The following is a 26163-nucleotide window of genomic DNA, read 5'->3' on the forward strand; positions in this document are numbered from 1 at the left end:
GTTCTTTTCAGGCCATTTTTGCCCTGCTCACACATTTTTGCAGTTTAGATTAATTTATTTAATTGTTTCCCAAAACTTCACATGTTCATGCGCAAGTCAAACATGCATAAGTAGAGAAATGCCTGTACCAGGAATGGACAACTTGTGGTCCTCTAGCTGTTGCTGAATAGCTCCCTGATGGGAATTGGAGTGTAATGCCAGGTGGAGGACCACAGGTTCCCCACTCCTGACATACACACAGTCCTACAAAAAAGTGCTTTTTTATGCAGGAAAATATACCTATCATGGCTTTGAAAGCTAGGGATCATGGCTTCTAATCCCTATGTCTATGGGCTGGTGAATTTCAGTCATACGTTGCAGACGTGTGAGAAAGAGTGCCTTATGTTTGTAGCACATCCAGCAATACACCTGTGGTAAAATGTTATTGTCCTTATAAACGTAGCAGACTGAACAGCAGCATCTTAGCTGCTGGAAGGGAGACTGAACCAAATTTATGTGGTCAAGGGGTGAGGCATAAGTGTCTTGCACAGTTCCTTCTCAATCTTCCATAACAATTATTCATTGGTCCCTGCCCTTGTACTCCAGATATAACTATCTCTACCCCCAAATTCTCCCAGCTTTTGCAAAAAGAAAGGGGAGAGGTTTTGAATAAATGGATCATGGAAGGAAAAAAAGGTCAAATATCTGCAAATGCACTTATTACCCATAAATTAATCCTGGCCCTGGGTTTTAAGATCTCAGGCACAGCATTTAGATGAAATGCTTTTAGGTGAAATGCTGGGATTTTTCTGCCTGGGGACCATGTTCCCTTACTGGAGATAGATGTATCAGATTGTTCCTCCTGCAGCTTAATCTGCTGTGCAAACAGTTGCTGCCTGAAGAAGTCTCGTGGTTGGTTGTTTCTTTCATTCACAGTTATGCTGCATCTTGAACTTGGTATGTGGATATAAATTTATAACTATCAACATTAATAAAAAAAAGAATTACATGATGCAAATTTGAGCAAAATACACATGAAGTCATCCAGGTCTTTAGGAACTGTAAACATAGGAAGCACAGCAATGCAAGGAAGATCAGCTGCAATCCTGACAGATTTTTCACTGTTAATTGGCTATCAGGACTTCTTCAGGGGTGGGGTTGAACATCTCAAGGCTAACCTCAGCAGCCGTGGCTGAAAGCTATCATCTAAAGCACTAGGCATCAACTGTTTCCCAGCTGACCTCTTTTCCCTGAAAATTTGACAGAAGAACACTCCCCCCCTCACACACACACATTTCCCCAAACTGCCTCCAATACAATACAATTTGAAATACCAAGAAAGTGCTCCACCCATCAAAATGAGATTTTATTATCCCTGGAAACCTGTCTCAAAGCAGTAATAAAGTTATACAGGGGTATATGCCTCCCTGTCCCCCCGTAAGAAAGAATGGCAGTGGTTCAGTGGTGGCTGTCTCCTTCATAACCTGTGGGCAGTGGGTTGGTGTGAGGGTTATGAAATAAGGTGTGATTTCCATCACCCCAGGGGAAAGGCTGAAAAAGAAGGAGAGAGAAAGAGAACTGAGGGCTAGATTGCCAGTACCCCCCCTTCCATCTATTTATTTTTTAAATTGCATACCCCTTAATATAATGAAGACAATCATTACAATGATATTTTTAAAAGCAGCTAGCACAGTATGATGTAAAATAGCAGACAACTAAAACCATAGAATAAAAACCAAAGTCAGCTGACATTTTAAAAGACTAAACAATAATTCACATGGTGTCCTTTGAGTATCAATATCCCAAGCCACATAGCTTGACCTATCTGTTTTGGAAAATGATTCCCGCTAATCCATTATCAGAACTCTCCTGCTTAATTCTTACCTTTGATCGGAGGCGCAGGTGATGATATGGGATGAACTCAGGTGGTTCATGTGGGTGATTTGCTTGTTGCAGATAGACATTCAACATGCAGACACCCACTCCAGGAAGTGCCACCACAAAGGACAAGATTTTCCATGTTCGCACTGCATCACAAATAGGAAAAAGAAAGGATAATCCCAAATGCAAAGCATAAACTGCAGCAGATGGCATTGGTGTGGTGTTGTGGCATCCACTTCCTTGGAGCAACACAATGCCTCCTTGTGTTATCCTGAGCCACTGGCACATTTTGATTCTCAGGGGGCAAGTACCCTCTGCCCAGTACCTACTCTATGATCTGCTGTTGCACAGTGCCCTCTAACAGACAAATAAGGTCATTCTCAAGGTCCCTTTCTTTGCTGTCCTTTTTTGTGGAAAACAGATCAGATACCAAATCACCGGCATCTTTCCAAGAGTACAAACCCAGAGGGAAAGCAATGGGGTAGTACATTTCAGTTAATTGGCCGGGTGTGTGTGTAGAGAAAGGGGCACTTATAGAACTAGATAGTGGAAGATGCCGTCACTTTAATATGTACTTAGCTTCCTAGGACAGACACTTCTCCAAACCTAATAGGGACCCCATTCCAAAAGGCATATGCTAATACATAATACCTTGCATAGTGTCCCAATAACAGATTATTAAAGGAAGCAAAGGTCTTTTGAAACAAAAATTGGGCAAGTGGAAGCAAGTGGAAGCAAGGAGCAAATAAAATCTCAGGCATCATTTATGTCCCCCAAGTTAAAATAAAGTTTCTTAAAATTAATTTTTAAAAGTGTATACTTTCCCCTGAACCATTAAGGTAAAAGAAAGAATAAATAGATAACAATCATGACCTAAGAACAGTGGTGCTGCTCAACAATTTTTCAGTAATCATTTATGCTATTGGCCTTGTCTCTTACTGAATTCACTTACCACCTGACCCATCACCGTGGTGCCCACTAGCCGCTGCTGTGGCAAGCTTTCGTCCGTGGGCCACCAGTCGTGTGGCCCTCCACCAGGGAATCATGTGTGAAGCCAAGGACGTCCGAGGTTGTCAACAATAGAGGTCTCTCCTCGTCGGGCTGGTTGGTCTCTCTTCACTCTCCTGTGTTTAAGGCCTTCCTGCACACTCCCTACACCACAGCCCTCTCCTCCCCTTTGCCAGACCTGACAGTTATGCCCATCTGACCATGCTTGGCCAATCAATCTCAGAGACAAACATAGCCCAGCTTGAATATTATCCAGGAAGGCCATCGACTAACACTTGTTTAAAGACCAAGGTCTCATTACCCTTGGCTTGAGGCCCAGGAACCAACCAACCTCTTCTCCCCACCCTTGGATTCCTGGGGTCTATTTATAGCTATACTCAAAGCAAATGCAGAATGCCCAGTCTTCAGAGGGTGTCTAGCAGGGAATACTCTAGTTGCATTAATAAGATAAGAATGGGGCTACTAGGACACATTATAAGTAACATATGACAAAAAATGTGCTGAAATTTAACTTAAGTCTTATATCAAATTGAAATTTGGTTTTTGAGATAGTATGACATTTTTTGCAGAATTATGACATGTTTCCCTAAACACTGTTACTTCCATCTAGGCTGGTTGAGCATGGGCTTCCCCACTTTCATGCTTCTGCTCCTTTGACAGATTTATTTCCCTACCATGTTTTGCTTTTAGTTGTCCACTACAGCCTAGCTCTCCCTTTTTCTAAACTTTTAAGAACCCAGACTTATCCTATTCTTGCCTTCAGATCTCTCTTCACTGCCAACTATGTGACTTCTACATCAGTAAAGAGCATCAAGTATTGGCAGTCAGATTCAGTGCATATTACACAGCTATGTGACATCATGAAATGCAAATGTGCAACTTTATTCAAAGAAACCAAAACAGCTCAGACCCAGTGAACACAGGAACTCTTCCGAATGGCCTCCCACCACTCCTCTGCATCTAGCCAGTCCATGACAAACATGCAGTGACATCCCTGCATGATGGCAACTCATCCACAAACCCCCAGTTCCAAAGAATGCCCTCCTGCTACCAAGGCACCAGCTCACACACCCCACCGTACTCTACCACCCAAGCTCTGATGCCATCCTCACTCTTTAACAAGTGACACTCTTCTGGTAATGGTCACGAGAACACAACTACCATAAATCTAGATTCCACCATAAAACCACTGGATAATTCTTCTAAATAAATGAACATTTTAAAGTAACCAACCTTTTGCTTTAAATGTAACCTTTAAAAAAAGGAAAGAAGGAAGGAAGGAAGGAAGGTATTTGAGCCGAAACACATGGGCCAATAAAAAAAGCATCCTTTCTACCATCTTCAAAATATATTTCTCTACAACCCTGTAGCATAGTCCCATGGCAATATCCCTGTTGCAATATTCTGTTGCAACAGAAACAGTGTGTGGCATCTTAAAGACTAACACGTAACAACGTAAACTTCTGTGGGCTAGAGTTTAATAAAACTGGAAACAATGGGGAGGGGGTGCTTTTCCAAGTTTGTTTGTTGTTTTTTTAAATCAGTTTTTAATTACCTTATTTTAGCATTTTGAGATGTATTTCTCTTTTTCACACTGCTGAATGCTTCCGTTTTGTGTAAGGTTGTCTCTAGGGGTTGACAAATCTGTCAATTTTGATTTCTCTTCAGGTTCTTCTTTTTTACTTATAAAAATAATTTGATACTGCTATTTTTTTAAAATAGAGTTGTTTACAACAATTGTACACAAAAACAATACAATTCAAGTTGTTAAATTTGCCACACTTCCACGTCACTTTGCAGTAATTTTTTAAAAGACAGTCCTCATGGAAATTCATCAGCATTTTAATCCAAATTTCCCCATCTATATATTTTTGCAAGCTGTTTCCCCATATGTTTTACATATTATTTCATTAGTATATGCATTGTATACATGCTTTCCTATAATCCACACTTTTTTTAGTCAGAAGTCTGCATCACAAAGTTCGGGGAAGGGCAAATTTTGAAGGCTAGCTGTGCTGTGATTCATGCATTGTTTCAGAAACTGAATTAGTTAGGTTCACATGAAACAGCAAACCAAACCAAGTTTTTCCCTCAACTCTAGTTGTCCACACCACTATCTCTTACTGTACTTTTCCCCTCAAAAACCCACAGTACCAGCATAATATTTCTCAGCTTCAAATACAACCACTGCTTTCAATTCCCTTAATCATTGTACTGCCTAAATGAAAACGTGCTACCAAGGACACTGAAGACTCCATTACTCCCCTTTCAATAGGCTTTGGATCAAAAATTGTTTGAGAGAATCCTAGATTGACATCCTCAATGACATTTTTGCAGCACAATTGAAGTCGCCTTCCAATTCTATCAGCCCACAGAATTAGATGTAAATTTGTGCTAGAAATGTGGCACATTATGCTGGGGATAAACAGTAATACTGTGGTCCTTTTTTATATCCAGTCTGCTGAAGGGGTAAAAGGAGAATCTTTCTGGTTAAGGAGAAATGTCACAATACATGATGATGGTCAAGAGCTTAGATGTCTTTTAAAGGAGGGGGAGGATTCACAAAAAAATAAGGCTATCAAAGAGCTACAATGGATCCTCTGAATCCCAGTCACTAGGGAGCAACAATGGGGGGAAATCTATTGCCTCCAAGACCTGTTTGTCTCAGAAGCATCTGGTTGACCACTGTGGGAAACTAGACATTTGGTCAGGTCCTGCAAGGCTCTTCTTATGTCCTTAAAATGGGCTTTTGGGGGTTACCTTCCCCAGAGTATCGAAAAGCCGCAGAGGAACAGGAGATTTATTAGTAGACAGTGTCTTTGCTGGGAGGAGAGGTGTCTAGGTCCTGAGGGGTGGGTTGTGAGGCTGGATCTGCAGCTTCGTCACCAGCCCCAGCCTCAGTAAGCATCTGCTTATATTGGCGCTTGAAGAACCCAACCTAGAAGGAAAGAAAGGAGCACGGAGCAAGTGAAAGAGGAGGATAGTGTTACATTTCACTCTTCTAGAAATATAGTGCTTTATTTCTGAGATTCTGGCATGGAAATCATACCCTTTGATTGCAGCAGAAGCCATTTGCCTCCCACCCACCTAGGATTACCCCACTGAGGAGAGGAAAGCACTCTGAACATGCTCAAGAAGCACATGCTTTCTGTTGTCACTTCACAAACAAAAATGCAGGCATCACCAGCCTTTTGGGACCTTTGCAAATGAAAGAAACTGTAATGGGCTGCACACACACACACACACACACCACAATCTACTCTATTTGCTATACTAAACTGCTGCTTTTAAGCCTAATTTCAGTGAGGGGGGCAGGCATAGCAGACCATTTTGGAATTAGGGAAGGCTTTTGTAGATGCCATTGTGGGCTGCCACATTGTTGGTTGTCCCCCAAGCTGGTGAGGCTCACTTGATTCAGTGTTAAATTGAGTAGTGTCATCAGCCCAGCCCTGTGGAATGCACTTCCAGTAGAAATTTGACAGGCACCATCTATATTAACCTTTAAAGATTAGCTGAACACTTTTCTTTGCCACCAGGCTTATGCAGGCAATTAAGAAAAACATATTCTGTAAAAGTTAGTTGATGACCTGTGGTTTTCCTTTTTTAAAAGTGTGTGTACATACATACACACATTGTAAACCACCTCAATTTTTTTTAATGCAATTGCAGTATAAACAAATAAATATGACACATATGTGAACCTGACATCTTATGTCAGGTTGGTGTGGTTTGCCGAAAATGGCCTCACAGACCAAATTCAGAAGCCTTACAAACCTTCCCTACATCTGGATTAAGCCCTCCTTTGCTTCTCATTAGATTCCCCCTGCAACTCTGCCTCACCTTGTAGAGGACTGCAGCAATGACAGCAAGAAGGACAAGCCCCGCAATGGCACTGCCAATGATCGCAGGCAGGTAGTTGTAGAGCTCTATTCGTTCCACCATAGTCTGCACCTGGGTGGGAGGAAAGTGAACAGAACCAGACTAACCAAGACATCCTGATGTCATCCTCTAACTCAAGTGCTGGGACGAGTGGGAGGCCAGAGGTCCAGCTGCCAGTTTTCTGCTCTTGCTCCCCCCCTCCCTTAGTCCAACGGTAGACATCTCTGGCAGAAAAACCCAGGAGTTTAGACCCCAGCTATAAGCACTGGGTGAGGCTGCTGCTCCCCCTGCCCTGAAAGCAGCATCATATCCTTATAGTTCAGAGTCTAAGGGTGCCTAAAGACTGCCAGGATTTTGCAGGAGGGATTGAAACACATACCAAAATGTAAGGTTTGCACAACTGAAGTGGATTAAAGGGTTTTGCTGCCCTAGTGCAACAAATCCACTTCAAAAAAATACTGGACTTTTTGTGGTTTGGAAAGTGATGGGGAACTGCATTGGAAAGTGTTGGGCAAACAACTGATTACTGGGAAGATGCATAAACACTCCAAAAGCAAATCAGGATCAATGCAGAATGAATACTTGCCATATCACAAATGTTCAGTAAAACCACTGTCTAACTCTCAAATGTTCAGTGCCTAACCACTGCATAAGCTTTGTGCAAGCAAATCAGAATGAAGGATGAATAAGCAGGTTATCTGAGGGAGTCCTAAAATCAACTAAGTGCACCACTGCCCCTTCCCCCCATTACCTGGGCCTGTGCAAAGCCTTCCTTCTGTGTATATTTTTTCTCATCATAGGAAATCTGTGCCATGCTCACCAAGACAACTTTCTTCTGCTGGATCTGGGGGAAGAGAGAGCAATTCCTTCTGAGAGAGGGGAATCCCTTGTCAGGCACTGACAAGTTGCTGACCAGCAGAGCAAATTAACATTTTGCAGGTCACAAAAAGGTTTTGCTTTGTTGTTTTTTAAAAAAACCTCAATGTAATACCCATTAATGGCAATCTCTATACCTGAGATGCCCACTGGAAACTGGCATCCCCCTTGATCCTGAATTCCAGTGGCTCCCGTGTCTTCAGTGACAAAATGTCACAACGGATTATCTTGCAGGAGGCTACAGAGCAATCCTAAGAGAGGTGGAAAGATAAGCTGGGGTGAGCAAGGCCAAAGGGAAAACTCACTGCTGAGAAGATATCTTCAGTCAGCATACAGCATGGCAATTCAACATCCTGAAAACATCTACTTTCTTTTTATTAAAGAAGTTTCTAGCCGCCATAGTTCCGAGGATGGTCTCTGCTGTTATTATAATATGATTCTTTAATCCCATTCTTCCTCCAAGGAGTTGTCTCTTCACTCCTGTTATCATCCCAACAGTTCTGTGAGGCAGGTTAGACTGAAAGAGAGTAGCTAGCCCAAGATCATTCAGAAGGTTTCATGGCTGAGTGAGGATCTGAACCCAGACTTCCCTAGCCCTAGTTAAATGCATCTAAACACAACATCACGCTAGCTCTAGATAGCTAGGAGCTTCAAGTCCTGCTTTTGGGCTTACCACAGGCATTAGCTGGCTACTTTGAGAACAGGCATTAGCTGGATGGAAGGGGCCAGTGATCTGATCTGGCAGGGCTCTTCTTGTGTTCTTTTATATACAACAATCGACATAGGTGATCCTGGGGAAAGGCTGCAGTATGTTAAACTCACCAGAAGGGGGAGGTCCTTTGTCACTGGGAAATCTTTGGTGCCAGCACTTTCTCTCTCCAAGACACACTTGGCAAACTGAGACTGTGGGAAAAGAGACAGTTTAAATAACCAGCCTTCCTTCTTGTTTTTTTTTTTTTAAATAATTTTTATTAATTTTCATAAAACCAAAAAACACACAAATAAACAACACATGACTTCCCCACACCTCCCCTTCACTGCACCCCTGTTTCAAAAATTTTTAGCAATCCTTCATTCCTTTTCAATATTTCGTTTCCCTCAAAATTTTCTTAACTTAACTATTTACAGCTATAGTTCTTTATTTCTTGACCCTTAACATTTTATCAGTCCGAAATTTTGCAACAGTTCTTAAGATATAGTTTAAATTTTTTCCAGTCTTCTTCCACCGTCTCTCTCCTTTGATCACGGATTCTGCCGGTCATCTCTGCCAGTCCCATAAATTCAGTCACCTTCGTCTGCCATTCTTCCAGAGTAGGTAATTCTTGCATCTTCCAATACTTTGCCAGGAGAATTCTTGCTGCTGTGGTTGCGTACATAAAAAAGGTTTTATCTTTCTTTGGTACCAATTGGCCGACCATGCCCAAGAGAAAAAACCAGCCTTCCTTCTTGGAGGTCCTAGGTTCAAGCCAGCCCCACATCTGGCAGGCTGGGAGTGGGATATGGCATGCTTTTAATCTGCGGTTCCTATTTCCCCAACAAGATAAATAGGTGAGCAGAGGCACTTCATTAGAGATTAGGGTGATTATACATTGGGGTGGTTAGAGAATGAGCAGATAATTATACCTGGGAAGAGACAACCTGAGACACATTCCACACCTGGATCCCTTTCAGTTTTACAGGGATCTGAAATGTCACAGAGATGGGGACATTTCGTTGACGGAGATTTTTCACCTGAAAGTGAAATAGACACTTTTCAAGGCAGACAGAATGCACCATGGGTCCTGGATGTCTTCTTCCACCCCACTCAGTACCATTTGAAACCTGGACAGTGCCCAACTCCCTCCCATTCTCCCTGTGTCCCCATCAGGCACAGCCACCCTGGGTCAACCCATGAACCACACCAGATCCAGTCCCAAATTAGTTTGGGGGTAGGGTTAAAGCTTAATTAGCTGTCAGAAAACTAATTAAACATATGGCCGACAGGGGCTAGGACCCAGTGCCCTTTTCCAAGCAGCTTCTTCTGCAGGGAATTCTCAGTACCTCAACCAAAGTCATTTCCAGGTAGTCTGTTTATTTAGCATTCATCCTGGCTGGTTTGCACCAAGTCTGGTTTGCGGAAGAAGCAGGTTTGTTGCACAAGAACCCCAAATCAACTTTCATTAAGCAACTTGAATTTGCCAGTATATGACTGAATCTCACTAAAAAATAGTGACAGACCAGAAGCACCTCAAACTACAATGCCCTGGATTATTATGGCAAACTAAACGAATATAAAACTAATATAAGTCTACAGAAATCCTGGCTTCAAGTAACCTCACTTTTAAAGCTTTTGTTGAGATCTTATTCTTGCCCATCATTCTTTTATTATCCTCTCCTTGCCTGTACCATTTTCCTCTTCCTACCAACCACCAGCCACCCTTTGCCATCCCCTTTGCCCTTCACCTCATATCGATGTTCCACATTCTTGCTTACATCCTCTTGGCCAGCTGTGAAGTTAATGTACTTGGTTGACTCCTCAATGCTGTGAAGATGAAAGAGAAATGAACATCCGTGAGAAAGGGGACCAGGCTAGGATAGTGATGGGAAAGGGAGATCTCAGAAGTAATATTCATGTGAGTAGGAATCAGGGTTAGCTCTATTAGAGGGCATTCTACAAGCACCGCTTTACCCCTGAAACATCCATAATTACTTACGCTGTGACAATGATATACACAGCATATTTGACAGGCAACTCCGCTTCGTGAACCATATCCTTGGTGATGTTGCCACCGTTGTCACTGGGCAAGTGGAAGAGAACAGATATGTTAGTTTTTTTGTTTAAGGGCTTGAACATCATGCACTATTCCATCATGCTCTGCTTCATACATCAGTGTTTCCATCATGTACTACATCGAGCACCACTGCCCTGTCACAATGCAGCCAGATCTGTTTCACACTCCTCTCACTCCCCTCCAAACCCAATGCGCCCCTTACATTATAGGAAACATGGGGTCCATATTAGGCCACATAAAGCTGCAAAACTGTGAACATCACCTGTTGGCACTGGCCATGATCTGCAGAGTGTCGCCTAGATCAGCGTCTGGGGAGACGTCAAATGTGGCAATGAAGATAACCTGAAATACACCAACATATGATATGATTTCTTATTCCTACATGTGAAGGTTTATATGTACGGAGGGCTTTCCTTAGAGAAGGTAGTCTATACCTGGACTGCCCTTAACACATGAACCTGCAATACTTTGAGTGAGACCACCGACACATCTAAGCTAATCTTGCCTACTCTGGCTGGCAGCAGTTTCTGAGGGGGAGATTTATTCACCCTATCCTGCTGCCAGCATGGTGTAGTGGTTAAAGTGCTGGTCTAGGACTTGACAGACCAGGGGTCAAATCCCCACTCAGCCATGAAGCCCACTGGACAATCACTGCTCTTCCAGCCTAAACTACTTCGCAGGATTGTTGTGAGGATAAAATCAAGAAGGGGAGAAGTGTGCATGGCACCATGACCTCTTTGGAGACAAAAGGTGGAATATACTGATAACAACCACCACCACAAAAACAATAATAAAAATATATGCTGAAGATTGAACCTATGACTCAGCGTACCACTCGTGCTGTTCTATGGCCTTCATTTGCCTCTACCTTTTTGCAAAGCAGCAGTAAGTTTTATTTATTGGATCTGATTTGCAGGTTGGAGGGTTTGTCGGAGGAGTAGTAATATTGTGTTAAAAATACTTCTTTTTCCCTTTTGGGGGTGGGGACAATTATTAAAATCATCTTCAATGACATTTCAATCTCTCTTTTAAGAGAATCAGGCTGTTCTTTCCACACTGAACACAAAAACAACTCCCTGCACATAGACTAGTGCATCAGGTAAAGGTAAAGGACCCCTGGGCGGTTAAGCCCAGTCAGAGTTGACTATGAGGTGTGGCGCTCAACTCCGCTTTAAGGCTGAGGGAGTCAGCATTTGTCTGCTGACAACAAGGGTTAGGCAACAACCCTTTCCCTTAACATGCTAACTTTCCACAGGCAGTTGAGCCTAGACTTAGAGAGAGCATTTAATCATGCAATGTTCTCTGAAATGCTACAATTCCAGAAGGACACCTGTTTTGTTTTTGTTTGTTTCTCTCAATGTGACAGTTAGCCCTAAGGTAGCACTTATGAACACATCTTGTGGCAATGAATTCAAAGAATATAACATACCTTTGCTTTACTGTAGAAAATTGGGTGATTGACATTGCAGGTGGTATTCCTGCTGACATCTTCTTCAGACGCAGTAACTGAATGGCACTTAACACTCACGACCCTCCTGCTGAGCTGAGAGAGGGTGGGGCATTCATCGTTTATGAATGGATCCAGACAATAATTCCCAAGCAGCCCCCATCCCTCCACCTGCTCACTGTCCCTGCTCTTCCCCATGCCTGCATCCCTACTGCTCCACTCACCTGTGGTAAAGTGACCTTGCGGTAGGATAACCCTGCAGGGTAGAAAAAGCCCAGTGTGGTGCTGTAAGAGTCCTCTCCATGATTCTGGATGGAAGCTGTTACATTGAACTCACCAGTCAGACCTACAACTACAATGTCCAAGCTGTGTGTAGAAAAGAGGGATGTGTGCAGGATTAGAAGTCTCAGATACATAGAGATTTTCAAATATCCAAGAGATTTAGACTCCTCCTAATGACCCTGAAAACCCAGTGTTTGTAGGGAGGTTATACAACAATGAGCAATGATTCTGAATTCATCCCTGACTTGCTTGTGGGGTGTCTATCTGTCTTCCCACTAATAATTTGTTTTACCCACACTTTAATAGTGCATTTCCCCATCTCTTTCCTAACTGCATAGGGTTTTTTGGGGGGGAAGATGTTAAGTAGATTTGTTGCACCAGAGCATTTTAATCGACATTAATTGCACCAATCTCAATTTCTATCCGGTATGTGCTTGAACTCCTCCCACAAAATACTGACAGTCTGGAGGCAATTCTCCTATGTAGTCCACTCAATTTGAACAACAAAAATAAAACCAATACAGTAAGAGGGCATGCATTAATGTTTGCACACACCAAATATTGAGCAAACATACTAAATGCTTCATCTCACCCCACTTCATGGGCACTGATATATTTTCTTAGAATTTCTGAGCAATACTGGGTACATGGCCGCCAGTTACCAATGTGAAAGTGGGTGTGAAAGTTGTGTTAAAATCAACCTGGTAATGGTAAGGCAGAATATAAATCTAGTGACTGACTGGAGAAATAACTCACTCATAGGTGAGAAATGGCATATCTGTGTATCCTGGAACTATTGGGGGGAGGGAATATCCCTATAACAGTAACAAAACCATGAGACAGAGAAATTTATTTTTTGGAGTCCTGATGCCCAGAAAACTAGATATATTGAAGATAATGGAGAGGCAAAACAGAAATAGAGAGAGCAAATATTTTCCTACCCTGAGAAATTAAACGAAGCTTCTAAACGGTCTTCACATTTCCCATCCGTGCCACAATTTTTCTCAAAGTGGAGCTGTAAAAGCATGCAGGTCACAACATTTTACTTTTGTAGGCACAGAATTTTTTAGTGGAGAGAAGAATTAAGCACCAAATACTAATGATGGAACCCAGTTCCTTGGTGGATGACCTCTACTCAGGTCCAGCCAAGCCTTTCCCTCTCCTGTGTTTCACCCCCACAATTACCACCTCTTTTACATTGTTCATTTACACATGACAAACCATATGCTCCCCCACTGTGCTTACACAATAGCTCAAGGCCACAAGGTTGTCTAGATGAGGGTGTCAGTGGCACCTAGGAGCAGTAAGCAGAGGTAAGGCGCCATGAGGACCATAATATAGTGGGCTCACTCAACAAGGAGCAAGGATATGCAAATTGGCCTTTCAGTTTCTCATTTTTCCAGTCAAAAGTTCAATTCTTCAGATTTCCCCTTCAGTTTGCCTGTTTGTTTTTTTAAGTCCCTGTGAAAACTCATCAGCACTTAGTGTGAATTTATCCTAATACACAAATTAATGCAAACCATTTCCCCTAATATAACACAGGTTTGTATGATATTTTCACAAATGTATGAATTTTTATGCTTCCTTTACCCAAGTATTTGCATTTTTCGGGGGGGGGGGGACAAAACATGGCTGGAGAACTACATGGAAAATCTGGAGAAGTGTGGAATTTTGAAGGATGACTATGTTTCCATTCAGGAATTGTTTCAGAAAGTGTGAATTAGGCAGATTTGCCTTTCAATGCAAGCAGAACTGAATTTCTTCCCCATCCTTAACTAGGAATCCTGCTATAATGTTGCTGGCTCTCATTTTGTAATAAAAAGACTTGGGGCTGAATTACTCACCAGTGCTGTGTGGTTCTTTTCTGAGTCTTTGCTCAGGATGGGCTGTAGTGTGGGGGCTTTAGCGATGGGCTTCCCTACAAGGCTGAAATTGAGCCGCAAGGTGACAGGTGTCAGAGTATCCTCAATGCAGATCTAAAAGGTTGGAGCACAGAAAGAGACTTCCTTAGAATGCATACTAAATGTATACACTCTGCACAAAAATAGAGTTTCTGCATGCTAAAAGTGAGTTTCTCTTTTCACTGCATGATAATATCAGGGAAGGTCTACTTTACATATTGCTTCTGAGCCAAAAAGATGTATCTGAGATAGTCAAAGGGATGCTACAAATATTTCAATTTCCCCACCAGCCCTTTTGCCCTCTGAAAAAGGAACAGAACTGAAAATAGCTTGGTGGCTTCGGATTTCTCAAATCTTTACTTTTCTGTATGGCTTTCCTGCAAGCCAGCAGAACAATGCACCAGCAATGCACTTATAAAGTGTGTGCCTCCCTAGCAGAAAATAAACATGCAATTCCAGTACTGCACTGATATGTGCTTATATAGTAATGCATACAAGCCATCAGAGTCTGCCAAGAAATAAGGAATGACTGTATAGGATGCTCTTGGCCACATTTACAATGCTATGCTCTGTTCACCATCTAGTGGTGAAACAAATCAGAAGAACTGTTGTATCAGGCTCATCTAGTCCAACTTCTCACAGGGGCCAATCAAATGACTATGGGAAGCTCACAAGCAGGACCCATGTACAACAATGCTCTCCCTTCTCACAATCCCCATATAGATTGGAGATGAAAGACAGAGCCTCTCAAATTTAAGACACTTTCTCCAGACAACCTGTTTATTGAGCATTCATCCTCATTGGTTTGCACAAAGTCTGTGGTAAGATTAAATGACGTTGGCTGTTTATGGATAATCCATTCCAACTTGTTTGCAGGGAGATTGTATGAAGTCACATCAAACAACACTTTCCATCACATTTTCCCATTACTACCCCTTTTTAAACAAGCGGGTCTGCTGTGCAAGGGTGCCAAATCCACTTTAACTGTGCAACTTGAATTTGCCAGGGTGCACCTGAATTCCACCTGCAAAATAGCAAAATAGTGGATGGTCTGGAACCGCCCCCCCCCCCCAATATTGCACCTCAGATATTTAAGGGAATTAATGCTGTGCATAATGCCAAACTTACAGGCAACTCAATTGGGTGATTCTGGCATTTATTCTCAAGGCCTATCTGAATGTTTGTAGTCAGGACTGATTTAGAGCTGAAGGTGGCTCGAATCTTTGTTCTCTCGTGGTCTAGGGCCAAAGTGTAGTACAGGTCACTAGAGATTTCACCTGAGAAAGAGAAATAAGAGGGTAGGGATTGTGGTTGGCATGAGAAAAGAAGCTAGGAAGAAGTTGGGAGGGTAGGAACAGTGAAGCTCAGATCTGAGGGCAGAATGTGGCCCTCCACGCCTCTCTATCTGGCCCTTGGAATATCACAAGCTACAACCTCTCACTAGCAGTGGCGGAGGAAGCCGCTTGGGCACCTGGGGCGGCGTGTCCAGGGGCGGGGCGCACCACAGTGCCTCTAGAGTCTGCCTGCCTCCTCCCACTCAGCCACGGGATACAAGTCTCTTCCCATGTCAAGGAATCTGGGGAAGGGCAGATTACAGAGGAATGCAGCTCCCCCCCCTTTTTTTTTTGGACAGAGGTTCTGTATATTTAAAAAGCAGGTGGAAGTCAGCAGTAAAATTTTCCCCAGCACTAAAATTCCATGCTGGGAAAAGCTTCACTTACTGATTTTTGTCTTAAAGGCACAGATTCTGCCCATTGGGAGGAGAGGGCAAGAATTCCCATCCTGCCACTGGCAACCCTAGATCTTCATACAGATAAGGACATCCATGTAAGGATGGACTCAGCACCAACTGACTTGACTGTGAAGGCCAAGGAGCAGCTACCTTGAAAGTGGGGCTGGTGAGGAATACCTAGAGTTGGTGTCAGACTCTTTCTTGAATCTTTCCAGCAAGGGAAGATGAGACCTAGAATTCTACACTATGCCGAGACAGAGAAAAGGCACATCTGAGATGGGCATCTCTTAACCTTTTCAATGTGTAGAGAGGCATGTGGTACAGTCCTCTGGATGAATGTGGTGGGATGCTTGAATTCATCCCATGACAAAAACTCCTATCACACATAAGTACACGAGGGAGAGGACTTTACCAAAGATGGTTCAGGTTATGCAGAGAGAGCTATACTACTTCCCAACCCCACTCCATGTCCAGCACAGGCTTATGCCAGAGCAAGCATTGTGGCCTCACCTAGTTTATCCTGAATAGCTTTGGCAACGGTAAAGCACACTTTTGCCATGCTGGCTTCAGCCTTGAGAGATTCCTGTTCCTGACACTGGAAGTTTGAGGTGGGGATTAAAGGAGGGAAGAACTCAATGGAGACCGACACATGTAGAACAGGACGTGTCCTGTCAGTAGAGATAGGGGGGGGAGGGAATCAGTTTGGTTAGGGTTTTAATACCAACTTACTTAATTCATGCCTTCCAAAAACAAAACAGTACAGGAAGTAAAACATAGCTATCCTTCAAAATGCAGCACTTTTCTGAATTTTGTGATGCAGTTCTCCAACCAGACAATGTTGGGGAAAACTGTAACATTAGAGGAAAGTGTTAGACATGCCCATTAACCTCAATGGGTCTACTCTGAGTAGGACTAGCACTGGCAACAACCCTTTGAATTTTGCAGGTGTTGAATTTGGTACCCACTGCAATCACAGCATTCATCTAGCTGTATATAATATTTTTATAATTATTCCTACAGCCATTTGCACAGTTTTTGCACTGCTATTTGATAGCTTTTGTGTGTATTGAAAACTGTAAGCTGTGCTGAGCCACTTTATTAAGATAAGGACTAAATTTAAACAAGGAAATAAAGGAGAATATGTATTTCTACATATAACATTTACCTCTTTACTGGGGCATCCATGGAAATGATTTTTCTCCTGTTCAGAGGAAACAGAATAGAAACAGGGAGGGGAGAGAAAGGCTTTCCCCACTCCTCATTCTCACCTCAATAACAGGACCCTTCCTTTTTGTCCAACAGCAATATCCTTCAGGCCATCCCCTGTAAGGTCTGTTCCTCCGCTGACAGCTTGACCAAAGTACAAAAACCCTCCAGAAAACTGCAGCCCTTCAATGCGCTGCAAACAAAGAATGAAGGATGCAAAATGGAAGGAGGGTGGCCTCAAGGCCAGACAGAGAGACTCTGTGACCCTCACAAAACAAGGTTAACAACAAATGAGGCATCAAAAGATCTGTGCATATTCCCAACTGAAAGACAGCCCATCAAAATATTATACTATGCTTTTCTTTTTTTAAAAAAATCAAAACCTAGCAGCATTCTAGTATGGAATGGTGTAAAAACAGACGCAAACATTTCAAGTGAGTACAAATCGTCTTGAGAATTTCTCTTTTAGGTTGCTTTCACATTAGAGCCCTTGAATGATACTGAGGCATTGTTTCTCCAACTTAGCTGAAAGTGTGGAATTCAAGAGGTGCTCCACACAGTACTATATTATTCAGCAATGCCTTTCCCCCTGCTCAATAATCTTCTACAGTGTTTACTCTGGAGTAGTTCTCATTCTCTTAAATTCAAAGTCACATTAATCAAAACATTTTTTCCAGTTCAGTCCAGTTAATTTATTTCTAATGAAAGAAGGTGGAGGGCTAGTAATGAATAGCCTCTGAATAGCCCCTATGTCTTTTTCCATTCCTGAAAGGGATGTAGAATTACTAGTTTCTTTCATGTTATTTTTCACAATAAAATTATTTATTGAAAATATTTGCATATTACCCTCCATACCCAGGATGCTTCACAGTAAGAATTTATAATAAAATGCAATTACATAATTAGAAAGACATAAAAACTCAAATATAAAAAGCAGTTAAATAAATTAATTAATGCAATGATGAAAGAAAGAAAGAAAGAAAGAAAGAAAGAAAGAAAGAAAGAAAGAAAGAAAGAAAGAAAGAAAGAAAGATAATAGGCGTGCTCCAGATGCAGTCATTCTAAAAGTAGACCTACTGAAATTAATTAAACTTCACTGGGTCAGTTCTAAGTATGAATCAGCCTAGATCTAACTCATAGATAAATCAAAGCCTATATCCCATGGGAACAGAAACTGACCTAGGACCAACCCAAGTTGCTTTCAGATTACATGTTTATTAAGAAGTTATCCTAATTTGTTTGAGAGTAGGTTACATGACATCACAAGAAGTGGGCTTGCTTTGTTATAATGTCAAATCCTCTTTAATTACACAACCTGAATTTGTCAATATGTGATTGAACCTGACCTGCAAAACAGTTACCATCTGGAAGCACCCTAAGAGAAGCCATTCAAGTGGCAAATTTAAGAGGTTATCCTTTAACTGCAATCAGCATGAAGAAATAAAATAAACAGACCCTCCAAGAAGAAAAATTTAAATTAAAGTCAGAGGAACCATGAAAAGCCTCCATAGCACCTTTCCAACACTGGAAAGATTTGTGCTGCAAAATTATTTTATTCCCTCCCAAACCAATCCACCCAGTGCTAAACACTGGATTGCATCAAATAAACAAAACTGACTGGAATCTCTATAAAAATGATTTCAGAGAAATTTCAGAGAAAAGGACCAGTATAGCATCTCTAGATGTACCTCTAAGTGCACAAAGAATAGGAAAAATGAGGCATTCGCATTGAGCAAGGGCCTCATGGGAGGCAGCATAAGCAAGGTAGGTCCTTTATAGGCTGGAACTGGTATTGAGCTCACCTGGAGGTACTTGGGGTTGATAGATGTTCGTTTCCCCCCAAATATATATAAGGCTCCTACATTCTCGTTCTCCATGGGTGCCCCAATTGCCACATCCATCCATCCATCCCCGGTGATGTCACCTGTTTCTGCCATGCTGGCACCAAAGCGACTGAAAACGTGCCCTGCTTCTCCTTTCAAAGTCGTGGTGCAGTGAAGTGTTCCTTGCTATACAGAGTAGTCAAATAAAACACTTGAAACATTTCCAAGCAAGCAACCCCACCTCAAGGTCTCAATCTAATGTACTCTCCCCATCTTCTCCCTTACCTTAAAATGACAGACATAAACCCTTCCACCTGTAATAGCATCATAGTACATGGGGGATCCAACCAGCACCAAGTCCGTATCAGTGTTTTGATCAAGGTCCACAGAGCACAGCGCCGCTCCAAAATAGGAACCAACCTGTGGCATCAGACAAATGTCCCCTTGAGTTTCACTTCTACTTTCCATTCCCAGACCTGTCTGCCACTTATGACTACACAGCCAGCACATGGCCCTCAGCTGAGTAATCCAGCCCTTAACAGCAACAAAAAAAAGGTCCCCACTTCTGGCTTCTATCTTGGAGCCATTTTCATCATGTCTCATTGTTGTCACCATAGCTTCCTCACCTCCGTTCCAGGTTCAGAAGCTTTCTGCACAGTCTCTCCATTCCACCACCAGTCCCCTTTGCCCTAGCCCAGCTCAATTCATACCTGTTCTCCAACAGCCTCAGCTGTTACTTGCCACTTCCCACTCCTGGCTGCTTTCTCAAAGAGAACCACTTTGCCCACGTAGTCATAGCGGGGGGCTCCCACTACAAGGCCACTTCTCCCATTAAGCAGGACAGCTTGGGAAGAATAGCCTAGAGCAGGGGTGTGTAAAAAGGTTGATTGGGATCTCCTGGAACATCTCTGGCTGCTTTGCAAGGGTCTCTCCCTCTCAACTACCCAGTAGCAGATCAAAACAACTTTTCCCCACCTAGATAGCAAGTGGCCCGAGGTCACTTCATGGCTGACTGGGATTTCAGCCGCAATTTTCGCAGCCCTAGCATGATGCTTTAACCACTATACCACACTGTCTCTCAGTATAGCATACAGCTAGCGCAGTTGCTTACATAGAATTCTTATAATGAATTATTTGATGCAGGAATCTGAAGAGTGGAGACAGGGGAAAAATGTGTGGTGCTAAGAGTATCTAGATGGTAATTTCTATCTGTGCTCCTGAATGGAGAAAGGGTAGGATCTGCCAGGATGTAGCTGCCTCTGGGGTGGAAATGTACTGCAGTAAAACATGGTAAACTTGGGGTGGGGGGAAGGCAGCAGAAGCTGGTCCATTAGGGTGAATGGGGCACTGCCCTGCTAACCTCAGTCTTATCTCAGCCAGCCCCCAATCTGCCTGCTTTCTTATTTCCAACCAGTCAGGGGGTGGCTCTGCCTGTCACTGGGTCTGGCCCCACCTACTGCTGCTCTCCCTGCCTTCTGCCCCAACAGTCCCCCCCCCCCCCGCATGGGCACCAACCACGACTAGCTTACCAAGATAAGCATTCCTCATCTCCTCAGTGGTGCTGGAGGCATTAAGAAAGCTTGAGTCTCTGTTACTGTTCTGATACAGAAATAGGCCTCCAGACCAGTCAAATGCTCCTACTGCTCCCAAGACAGGACCATCCTAAATCACGGCAGGCAACACAGCAGGAAGAGTTGTCCACAAATCAACGTCAACAGGTGGGGAAAAGTAAAAAGGAGGATTAGGGGAAAATGAAAAACTGAAATATTTTTTTAAAAAAAATCCCTACAACTGCAATTGAGCATTACAGTAAGTAGCACTACCACTGCTGAGCCAGCCATCTTTTCTCCCTTTGGCTCACAGGATCATCCATCCAGAACCAGCATGGTTGTGTGATCCTAAAGCAGTACTGCAAATTTCAATCCTTTTTAAGCTTGTTGCTAACTGGGATTGAATTCAGCATCCTGTGAATATTCACTTTCAATTTTATAAGCAAGTTTCTGACTCTCAAGGTTGCAAGTAAGAGTATAGAAATATCTCTTGCGGCCATGTCCTCCCTCCGTTATTCTTTAAGACAAGAACATCAGGCTCTAAGATGAGCGCTGCTGGAACATCCCCATGGCCCATCTCATCCAGCATTCTGTTCTCACAGTAGCCAGCCAGGTGCCTATGGAAAGCATGTAAGCAAGACCTGAGCACCAGAGCACTCTCTGAATACCATCTCCAACTTTGTATTTCCTTTCACTGAGGAAAATAGGTCCATGCTGATGGAACAACTGAATACAGTAATAGAAATGGGATCATGCAGTTAATCTATGAATATATTCTTCATTAACAAAAATCATTCTGCTTGCAGGCATTTAGGAGTCTCCTGGATTCTTCCTGCAGGAAACTTTCTTCCTCCTGAGGTTGATGAAGTACAACTGCCACCATCCCTGGCCATTGGCCATGCTGACTGAGGCAGATGGAATCTGTAGTTCAGCAAGATCTGGAAGAACAAAGATTCCACACACCCTACTCTAGGGGCCAGACTCACCCGAGTCAGTAAAGCACTGAATCCTTCCTGGGACATTTCCATCTGGAAGGAACTGCTGCTCTGGAATTGGGTACCTGCAAGGAGGGGTGGGGACAGGACACAGACAAACAGGAAGAGCACATAGGAGAGGTTATAAGAAAACCCTGTATTTGAATTGCCAAATTCCACCCAGGTGGAATCTACATAGATATTTTAAAAACCTGTGAAAATGCTTAATTTTTTTAATTAAAAAAATACATTGAATTTGGCATAGCTCACTGTCATCATCTAGTGTCACATTTGTATATTGCACTTTCCAACACATTTAAAATGTTTTATTTGTAGCTGTATAGTTCAGTCCACAATCTCCAAACTGTGAGAGGTTTCAGGGGTGCCAGTGCACAACTCAGGTTTGGTTTCCCTAGAATGAAGCTCACTGGAATCATAGAAGTGTACAGTTGGTAGGGACCACGAGAGTCATCTAGTCCAACCCCCTGCAATGCAGGGATCTTTTGTAAATCTGTGCCTGTCAATAGTAATGACCCTCTATTGTTGGCTCAGGTTGCATATATGTGTAAATAAACCACATATCATAAAGAAACCACAGTCTTCACTGTGGAAGTGGTGATGTCTTGGTGACGTGGTTTTATTTATACTGCAAGCTAAGCATAAGGTAAATGAGCTAATGGCATTAACACTCCAGTGGATCTTGCTCCCCTATTAGATTTTTTTGGGCAAAGCCATGGCTTTGGATTCAACACAAAAAGAATTCAAGCCTCTGTAGCTCTTTCTCAGCCACTCGAATATGAGATTGTCCCCCAGGTTTATTGTTTCCCTACACCTAATGACAGCACCACCTCCAACCAGGGTGAGGGGAACTGCCCTCTTTAGCCCACTTTCTGAAAGCATCTCCAACTAGTAGTTTCTGTATCAACCAATCTCTTGGATTCCTTAGTTAAGCCAAGTGATACCTAAGAAACTTGGCTAGAATCATTAAGTTAACAAAGAGACTGGCTGGACCTTGTTGGAAGTCACTTTTCCTACATTTAAAATATATACAAACACCAGTCTTGGAGGGATGACTTTTAGACTAATCGCCCAATCCTATAACAATATATAGCATCCTACATAGTTAGAGGCCGAAGCTGTTCCCTGTTTTAGCAGCAGACACACCAGATGGTGCTATAGCAAGCATGAGGAACATGCGGACCTCCATATATGCTGTTGTATTCCAGGTCCTGCTTGTGGGCTTCCTCTAGGCCAGCCTTTCTGAGTCCCCAGATGTTGTTGATCTACAACTCCCATCACCCCTAGCTAGCAAGGCCAGAGCTCAGGGATGATGGGAGTTGTAGTCCAACAACATCTGGGGACCCACAGGTTGAGAACCACTGCTCTAGGCAAATGGTTAGGCACTATGAGAACAGAATATGGGACTATGGTATGATCCAGCAGGGCTCTTCTTGTGTTCTTAACTCCCATCAGCCCAGCCAGCAAGGCAAAGCGTCCAACAGCATCTGGAGAACCACAGGTTTCCCATCTGAAGCTTAGAGGACTTTCCTTTTGTACCACATATTGAGAGGTAGTATTCCAGGTGCAGGCTTTTAAGTCTAGAAGATCTATGTTCAAGTTATACCTCTACAGCAAATAGCTCATTTATCTCAATCACAGGTCTTCATCTGTAAAATGGGAATAATACTGACTCACCGTATAGAGTGATTGTGAGGCCATACAAAGTAAAGACCACAAACCCCTTTGCAAATTAGAAATGTCATATGATCATGGAATAAACCATTCTCAGTGATACACAGTCCTAGACAAGGACTGGTGAAAGGGACTTCAATGCCTCCTCTCAGTACTAAGGTTCCTGTTATTACCTTCTATGGCAAAGATCTTATCCTGTAGCTGATCCTGGATGCCTTTCAGGGCATCAAAATTGTGCACTGCAAATACATGCTCGTTGTCAGGTTCAGAAGCGATGGCATTCAGCTCTTCCCTGGCACGCTGAGTTGAGAAAGCATTGCCAACCTTCATCAGACAGAAGAGAGAAAAGATGTGAGCATTTGGTCCCTATGCAGGTGAGCAATCCACTTGGCAGGGGGGCAGGTAACTGAACTAGCACCCTCCATCTCTATGAATTTTATGTTCTAAGGGTGTATCTGTACTTCAGACTTAGGGTAGATCTACAACATACATTTAAAGTACATTCAAACACCATGGCTTCCACCAATGAATTCTGGTAAATGTAGTTTGTTATGGGTGCTGGAAGCTGTAGCTCTGTGAGAAGATAACCATAGTTCCCAGGATTCTTTGGCAGAGGTCATGAGCATTAAATAGACGTTGAATGTGCTGTAAACATATGGTGTGGATCTGCCCTTAGACCAATTTCACGAGGAAGTCCTAGAAGTCTGAACAAGTGGGTGGTGCCAAGTAGGGAGGAGCAGGGGGCCAGAGCTCCCCCAAAATTTTCAGTGAAAGTCTGGACATTGGCTTAATTTCCAAAGAAGGGTATCAGTCAGTCATTAATATGATTTGAGCTTCTTAGCTGCAATTTCTCTACTCCTACTTCAACAGGGGAGTAGGTGGGGTTGGTAAGCAATGTGAGCAGGGGCACAGCCACAACTATAAAGCATAATGAGCTAAATGCTCAGGAAATGTGAAATTAGCACTGCCAACAAGAAAGGCTATAAACATCCAAATAAAAGCAATTAAATAACTGATTTTGTGGAAATTCACATACAGTACTGTTTAGTAAACCTAGAAGACTCCTTGCAGAATCCTCACCCCAATAGCATAACGGATAATTCCTGCTCGTTCAGCCTCTGGCACCACATTCCAATACTGCAGTTGATCATTCTTTTGACCATCTGTTATCACAACAAGAATCTTGGTAGATCCATTTCTGGAGCCTTTCCTTGGGATAAAAATCTCCCTCCTTGGAAAGAGAAGAGAACTGGATAAGGACTTCGTTGTTTGCATTTCCCTAAAGCAGCCTAGAGGAGAAAACAAGAGGGGATAGAGTAAAGATGTAACGCTGGGGAGGAGAACCTGTTTCCCTCCAGATGTTGCTAGCCTATAGCTCTCCTCATTCATCACCATTGGCCAGGTTGGCTGGGGCTAATGTCCAGCAACATATGGAGGACCACAGAGTGCCCATCTCTGAGGGCAACCTCTTTAAAAACAGGCTTTATGCATTGAACTTAAAGGGGAGTCTTACTGTATCAAAAATTGCTTCCTAATACAAATGTGAAAGCCTAATTGATGATGTTCAAATGTTTCCTCAGTTTTCTCTCCCATGTGCACACTGATCAGGCATTAACTTACAATGCTTCCCCAGAAGACATATAGTGTGGAATTGCCATTCTTCATCCACTCACTTTTTGTGGTGCATCCACACATTGCCTAATCCAGTCATTGCCATCTAGTATTTTCCTCGCAATTCTTCCAATTTTCTATAGACAACAGAAAGTCTGACTTTTCCTAAAAGTAGATTTCCCAGAAGGGAAAAATAGCAGAATTTCCACAAGTGTAAATGCTATTCTTGCTATTAGTGCTATTCTTACTCCTCTCTAAAAAGGCAGAGTTTAGACATGGGCAGCGACATAGTGTGAAGAAGATCCTATGAGAGCTCAGCACACGTTCATTACATCAGAAGTGTGAAATCTTTTGCAGACTGAGGGCCAAATTGTTTTCTGAGAAACCTTCCAACATCCACATGCTAGTGGTGGATAGAGCCAGGAACAAAAGTGGGGGTGATAATGTAAACATTACAGTACAGTACACTACAGTAGGCTACGTTCTATGCACATCCACACACCCCTCTCTGTCCTCTACCCAGGCAAGCAAAAAGCACTTTTGCCTCTGGCCCTGTCCATCTCTAGTGTGTGGCCCCTAAAAGATTGCCCAGAAGGGATTGTGGCTGCTAGAGGGACCACAAAAGAGCCCCTCCCAATATTGGTTGGGGGCCTGAGCCACCATCCCAGGGATAATCAGGTAAAAGCAGATTGATAATGGGAGATGTACAGCTGGTTTACTAGGGCTTAGCAGCCAACTGCACAATCTTAAGAACATAAGAACAGCCTGCTGGATCTGGCCAGTGGCCCATCTAGTCCAGCATCCTGTTCTCACAGTGGTCACCCAGATGCCTATGGGAAGCCTGCAAGCAGGGCCTGAATGCAACAGTACACTCTCCACTTGTGATTCCCAGCAACTGGCCTTCAGAAGCATACTGTCTCTCACCATGGAAGCCAGGCATAGTCATTGTTGCTTGCATCGACTGAGCATGAATTTGTTTCTGTGGATCTAAGCTAAATGAACTGAACTGAGAGCTAAAGTCTGGACAGAGATAAAGATAGAGAGGGAGTGGGAGATAGTGATGAAGCTGAGAGTGAAGAGGATGAGCCCTAAACAGCAAGCTTCTAGTTCTTCTCCCTGTAATATTAATGAGCTGTTGGGACACCTTTTGAATTTATTTATTTTTGTTTGATATTGGACCACAATGATGTTGGAACATCTTAAAAACTCTTCACAAGTCTCTAACCTAGCAATTCATTCTGATAAGAGAACTGAACCATTACTCATGCCTAGTTTGTGCCTAAAAGGGGAAGAGATGGAGCAAGCTGTTTCTGCAGAGAAATAAGGTTCTTGAACATACACAACTTTTCTGATGGCAGTGGCTGTATAGGTCATGCCGCGACTTTGTGTGATACCCAAGACATTGTTAGAAGGATCAGGAGCATTGAAATCAAAGTGTTCTGTGAAGCCTGTGGAATACTGTGCCAGGGCAAACTAACAAGAGAAAGACAACAAAAAGGAGTTAATGAATAGGGCTACCTGGTCTCCAGAGGTCCAAGAAGCAATCCTATA

The 26163-nt window shown here is 42.9% G+C and overlaps 2 protein-coding genes and 1 long non-coding RNA gene across 10 annotated transcripts in view; 1 reads left to right on the forward strand and 2 right to left on the reverse strand.

Annotated features, from left to right (window-relative positions):
- Positions 1 to 1321: 1321 nt before the first annotated feature.
- On the reverse strand, positions 1322 to 3032 carry COX6A2 (cytochrome c oxidase subunit 6A2). Its single transcript, XM_081835352.1, has 3 exons — positions 2813 to 3032; positions 1864 to 2006; positions 1322 to 1530 (listed from the first exon to the last, which is right to left on the reverse strand). The coding sequence occupies exons 1-3, from the start codon at positions 2904 to 2906 to the stop codon at positions 1438 to 1440; spliced, it is 330 nt and encodes a 109-aa protein (XP_081691478.1). The 5' UTR covers positions 2907 to 3032; the 3' UTR covers positions 1322 to 1437.
- A 139-nt stretch (positions 3033 to 3171) lies between these two features.
- On the forward strand, positions 3172 to 4579 carry LOC309326532. Its single transcript, XR_014150320.1, has 2 exons — positions 3172 to 3990; positions 4193 to 4579. It is a non-coding gene; the product is annotated as an uncharacterized lncRNA (long non-coding RNA).
- Positions 4330 to 26163, reverse strand: part of LOC309326445 (integrin alpha-X-like) — a 31895-nt gene continuing 10061 nt past the window's right edge. For 4 of the 8 annotated variants that reach the window (XM_081835174.1, XM_081835169.1, XM_081835173.1 and 1 more), the window contains 24 exons: positions 25952 to 26085; positions 24082 to 24232; positions 23175 to 23325; positions 21322 to 21395; positions 20315 to 20447; positions 19496 to 19644; positions 19071 to 19205; positions 18765 to 18971; positions 17025 to 17155; positions 16267 to 16424; positions 15153 to 15301; positions 13968 to 14099; positions 13065 to 13138; positions 12066 to 12207; positions 11824 to 11937; positions 10657 to 10736; positions 10317 to 10400; positions 10066 to 10144; positions 9247 to 9354; positions 8446 to 8526; positions 7761 to 7874; positions 7499 to 7591; positions 6709 to 6819; positions 4330 to 5806 (listed from right to left, as the gene is read on the reverse strand). In XM_081835174.1, coding sequence (XP_081691300.1) covers positions 5672 to 5806; positions 6709 to 6819; positions 7499 to 7591; positions 7761 to 7874; positions 8446 to 8526; positions 9247 to 9354; positions 10066 to 10144; positions 10317 to 10400; positions 10657 to 10736; positions 11824 to 11937; positions 12066 to 12207; positions 13065 to 13138; positions 13968 to 14099; positions 15153 to 15301; positions 16267 to 16424; positions 17025 to 17155; positions 18765 to 18971; positions 19071 to 19205; positions 19496 to 19644; positions 20315 to 20447; positions 21322 to 21395; positions 23175 to 23325; positions 24082 to 24232; positions 25952 to 26085 — 2919 coding nt within the window. In that variant the 3' untranslated portion in view covers positions 4330 to 5671. Of the gene's footprint in view, positions 5807 to 6708; positions 6820 to 7498; positions 7592 to 7760; positions 7875 to 8445; positions 8527 to 9246; positions 9355 to 10065; positions 10145 to 10316; positions 10401 to 10656; positions 10737 to 11823; positions 11938 to 12065; positions 12208 to 13064; positions 13139 to 13967; positions 14100 to 15152; positions 15302 to 16266; positions 16425 to 17024; positions 17156 to 18764; positions 18972 to 19070; positions 19206 to 19495; positions 19645 to 20314; positions 20448 to 21321; positions 21396 to 23174; positions 23326 to 24081; positions 24291 to 25951; positions 26086 to 26163 lie in introns of those variants that run through there. The other 4 variants (XM_081835170.1, XM_081835171.1, XM_081835175.1 and 1 more) reach the window with 4 other exon arrangements.

This window comes from Podarcis erhardii (genome assembly GCF_964252035.2).
Source record: "Podarcis erhardii genome assembly, chromosome: 13".
Lineage (NCBI taxonomy): Eukaryota > Metazoa > Chordata > Lepidosauria > Squamata > Lacertidae > Podarcis > Podarcis erhardii.

What these genes read in the sequence shown, in the direction of transcription:
- COX6A2 (XM_081835352.1), bottom strand. Translation starts at nt 2,906, where the DNA reads ATGATTCCCTGGTGGAGGGCCACACGACTGGTGGCCCACGGACGAAAG. An exon ending in CCACGGTGATGGGTCAGGTG is followed by an intron (nt 2,007 to 2,812) that starts GTAAGTGAATTC and finishes TTTGTGATGCAG; the next exon opens with TGCGAACATGGAAAATCTTG. An exon ending in ACCTGCGCCTCCGATCAAAG is followed by an intron (nt 1,531 to 1,863) that starts GTAAGAATTAAG and finishes CTTCTTTTTCAG; the next exon opens with CCTTTCCCCTGGGGTGATGG.